This window comes from Euprymna scolopes, chromosome 10 (genome assembly GCF_053919585.1).
Source record: "Euprymna scolopes isolate OS-2025 chromosome 10, ASM5391958v1, whole genome shotgun sequence".
Taxonomy (NCBI): domain Eukaryota; kingdom Metazoa; phylum Mollusca; class Cephalopoda; order Sepiida; family Sepiolidae; genus Euprymna; species Euprymna scolopes.
The window spans coordinates 152422937-152427727 of record NC_136491.1 but is presented as its reverse complement, the minus strand read 5'-3'; the positions used below and the strand labels follow the sequence as shown (position 1 = coordinate 152427727).

Here is a 4791-nt window from a genome sequence, read left to right as displayed (position 1 = left end):
ATTAATGATACGTAGAAGAAAAAGAAAAAGAATAACATAATATTAATAAAAAGTATATTTATTAATAACAACAGCAATAACAACAACACTAAAAATAATGATAATAACAATAATAATAATAATGACTATAATAATAACAACAACAATAATAATAATAACAATAATAATAACAACAATAATAACAGCAATATAATAACATAACAACATCACTAATAAAAATTATTAGTGATGTTGTTATTATATTGTAATAATAATAATAATAATAATAATAACAATAACAATAACAATAATAATAATTCCAATAATGACCAAAATAATAAAAACGACATCAATAGCAATAAAAATAATAATTGACACAACAATGACAACAAAACGATAACAACAAAAATAATAACATTACTACTAATAATAAAATACTACTACTACTACTACTACTACTACTACTACTGCTACTACTGCTACTACTACTATTACTACTACTACTACTACTACTAATAATAATAATAATAATAATAATAATAATAAAAGCAACAAATTCCCATTATTTTGTTTATTGAAAATCTTATCACTAATTTATTACATACTTGTTATTTCAGATAAGCTGAAATGTTCAATTATATCTATGCATAAATTATTATACATACATCTTGTTTTTTATTTACTTGAATCTACATAGACGTTTTTTTTTTTTGTCTTTCTTCCATTTTTCATATTACTAAATTTTATTTCAGTTAATTTTTTATTTAATAATATACCTTTTTTTACAATTTTATCTTTTCTATTTTCTGAAAACAGTAAAAAAGTTTTTAAAAAATAAGAATAATAAAATCACGAACAAAAATAAAAAAAAATGAAAAAGGAAGAATAAAAAAGAAATTTAAAAAATACAAAATATTTTTTAAATATGAAAAAACAAAAAAAAAAAAAAATAGGTACATGTGAAGTGAGGGGTGGAAGACTCGCCAACGACGGCGTTGGCTTTCTCTCTCCAATCATTTATCTACCCAAGCACACCTCGTCCTCTCTAGCCCCACCCATACCGCCGACTCTGCCTCCCGCAGTTTCTGAGAAAGCGAGAGAGTTTCTCCACTCTTTCAATACGACACCTTCTCGCTCATTTCCTTCCCCTCTTTCTCTTTCTGCCTATCTCTTTCTCTTTCTCACCCTCCCTCTCTCTCTTTTGCGTACTACGAGAGCAGAGACAGCCAGTGACTTAATTGTAGGGCATCTTAAAGGGAGAGTAGGAATTAACCTCCTCTCTACAATATGCGAAAGAAGGCCTCGAACGGCAGCAGTAAAAGAGATCTCCACCCGATAAACGCCCACCCCGACACCACCTCCACCACTATCACCCCGTTGACACCCGCAAACGCCGGCACCACCGCCCTCGCCAACACCAGCTCCCACAACAACAACAACAACAACAACAGCAACAACAACAACTATCTCTACCCGACGACAACACGCAATGATAGATTTTGCGGCCACTACTCAAACAGTGACAGCTACAGCAAAAACAATCGGAGTCGACCCCAAACTAACCACAGACTTGACAATGAGCAAACTATACGCGTATTACCACCCGTAAATAAAAACCACACCTTAAGCTCGAACTCTTTGTCACAGAAATCAAGGGAAACACCAATAACAACAACAACCGTTGAGTCTGAATACTTGTCACTTTGTCACAGGTTCTCGCACTCTTCAATGTTATCACAGACTTCTTCTTCTTCTTCTTCTTCTTCTTCTTCTTCTTCTTCTTCTTCTTCTTCTTCTTCTTCTTCTTCTCTGTCATCGCCAGACTCGACGATACGGACCATTCCGCATGACAACCCCGAACTCGAACCTATCACGACCTCCCTCACAAATGCGCAAAAAACACGGAATAATAACAATAATAATAACAACAGAGAAGGGGGCAGTGGAAAATGTTCTCCTACCATGACCAACCTAAACAACAACAACAACAACAACAGCAACTCCAACGTGACTGCTACTGTCGATTCGAGTTCCCTAGTAAAAAGATTTGAGCAACCACGACGCTCAAGCGACCGCATTAGACCTTCAAAACCCACCCAGCAAAGTGGTCTTTCAGCCAGTAATAATAACCAACTCAACTCGCAGCTTTTTCACCCCTACTCGACTGGTAGACGTCAGACCCGTTCCGAAGAACAAAAAATAATACAAAGAAACTCTAACAGAAATAACGACGCGAAAAATAATAGCACACTTTCCGTGAATACAGCAAACTGTTCCGAGATCGGAAACTTTAACGCTATCGATAACAACTCCGACAAGATAAACACAAGTGTCCGCGACGGCACGGATTTAGCTATATCGCCCAACGACACCGAAAACAATCACCTTAGATTTATGGATAAACAAACTGAAAATAATTCCTCTGATCCGAAAAATGAACCTGTACCAAAAGCAGGACACGCGTCAGAATTAGATACCGCCGGTATCGTAGAAAATGATAATTCCAGTAATTCTAACAATCCCCCCCGTCGCTTGAGACGACGACACACTGCTCATCCACCTTCCGTCACGGATGAGCTATCGGATGTGGCTATGGCGAAAACTAAAGCACCAAGCACGGACAATTACACCACAACTTCGAATAACAGTGCCGCTAATAACCAAAGAAGAAACGACGCCGACACTGTCGTCGTCCACTGTCTTGGAGATCGGGCCTCAACTGAGGTCACGGATATACATAAAACCTCATTTGCCCCGTGTTCATCTGCTGACGACATGTGCGTAACATCTACACCCCCACCCCCATCAACCCCTCCGATACCACCTCCACTGCCGACATCACCCCCACCGGTGTCACCTCCACCCCCATCACCATATTCAACAACAACAACAACAACAACAATTTCCCCGACACCTGGATCACCTACCCTAGCGAACATATCCATTTTACCTCAGCCGTTTTCCGCACCCATTTTTTCTCTTTCGTCTTCTTTTTCTTCTTGTATTTCACAATCTACCCCTTTATCTTTTTCTACGCCCCACCCACAACTGGCCCCTTCCACTTGTCATTCAGCTCCATCCCAGATCTCACCAGGGTTAGAAATCAGACCCCAAATGAACACGACCGTCGATCGACCACCAGTTCAATATGGCCCTTCGGCAAATACAGCCGGAGCAACGTTTTATAATATTTTCCCCGCTAATTCTACAACAAAATCAGTCAACGCGGACGTTACAACCAGTGACAACAAAAACAATACGCTTATTAACGAAGCACACACAATATTCAGCATGAACTCTTCAAGTTCAACCACTTTTGCAACGTCGGAAACAGTTTGTACAACTTCTGCATTAAGTTCACAAACTAACACAAAAATTACTTTCACGGATAAACGCGCTGTGAACGATACGCCAGATCCCAATAATATAACTACTGATTTTAATCGTGAGTTTTTATTCCAAAGCAAATCTCCGGCCCCTAATCTTAATTCTGTACCTAACACCATTGCTAAAACTGCCGACTATACTGATGATAAAATCGTGACAAGCGCCGCCGATCATGATAATAGCGTAAAGGTGGACACACAAGCGACTCCGGTAAAAATGCCCGACTTTAGTGCGGAGGTTAGCACGGCGTCTCCGACACCCCAAACTGCGGCCGATCACACGACCCCAGTCAACTCGACGGCAGCAAAAACTTCTTCTAGCTGTCCGCAGGGGGCAACATCTTGCCCTTGCCCCTGTGGACAAGTCACGTCACCTTCCTCCCCGACCTTGTGTCCCTCGTTGGTCGCCGCTAACTCCGCCGCCGTCTCGCCCTTCGTTTTCGGACCGGCTCCGTGTTGCTTTCCATCTTTTCTCCCGCCGCCGTCAATACCCCCGCCAACATCGACCGCTTCTTCTTCCTCTTCTTCTTCTTCACCTTCGTCCGCTGCGATTTCCTCTACTTCCTCCACCTCTTCTAATTCGCCACCATCTACTCCGTCGCTTCCTCTTCCAACCTCTTCCCTCCCTCTCGCGGTGCGTCCCCCGGGCCTCATTCCACCTCACCCTCCGCTAGCCTGCCCACCGCTCCCACATCACCCCCTGCCCATCCCCTTGCCGTTGCTTCCCTTACCTCTACCCCTGCCCCTGCCGAGCCGGATTATTACGGCTGGCAATGGAGGAGCCACACACACGCAAAGTGCTGTGACCGCTGGGGCGAAACACCATCAGCACCACCACCACCACCACAACCACAACCACCACCATCACCCTAACAGCAACAACAACAACAACGCGGCTTCGATCCGAATTACTAGCAGTAGCCGTGCCAATAGCAGCAGCAGCGTCGGCGGCGACGGAGGTATTAACAACAACAACAAGAACATCACGGTGGCGACGACAGCGGCGACGGCGACGACGACGACGACGACGGGTCAGAGGCGTAATACGACTGGATTAGTCGGTGCGCTCGCAGCTGACGCCCTGTACGGCAAGAGCGTTCATCCTGGATCACCACCAACGTCACCACTGACGCACCATTACTGTGCTACTACAAACAGTGGTACCTCATCTGGTAGTCTTGCTACTAATTCGAATATAAATACTAACAACAATACAATCAATCAACTCAGTGAGACTTCATTTAACGGTAGTGGTGGTGGCCAGTTAATTGCCACTACGCAATCTACCGTTGATTGTACCTTAAAGTCTACCACAACGACCAACTTAACAAACACAAATATGGAAAGACGGAGTAGCGTGTCGGGTGCGACCGTTGTGGCCGCAGCGGCACCGAGTGTCGTCACCCCGAAGACAAACTCCTCAAAA

General features: G+C 42.9%; 1 protein-coding gene across 1 annotated transcript in view; it reads left to right on the top strand.

Annotated features, from left to right (window-relative positions):
- Positions 1 to 1212: 1212 nt before the first annotated feature.
- LOC145286314 (uncharacterized) overlaps positions 1213 to 4791 on the top strand; it is a 58882-nt gene continuing 55303 nt past the window's right edge. Inside the window, exon 1 of the mRNA XM_080135228.1 lies at positions 1213 to 4791. This exon is cut by the window's right edge and continues 369 nt beyond it. Within this exon, the coding sequence (XP_079991354.1) occupies positions 1267 to 4791 (3525 nt within the window). The 5' untranslated portion in view covers positions 1213 to 1266.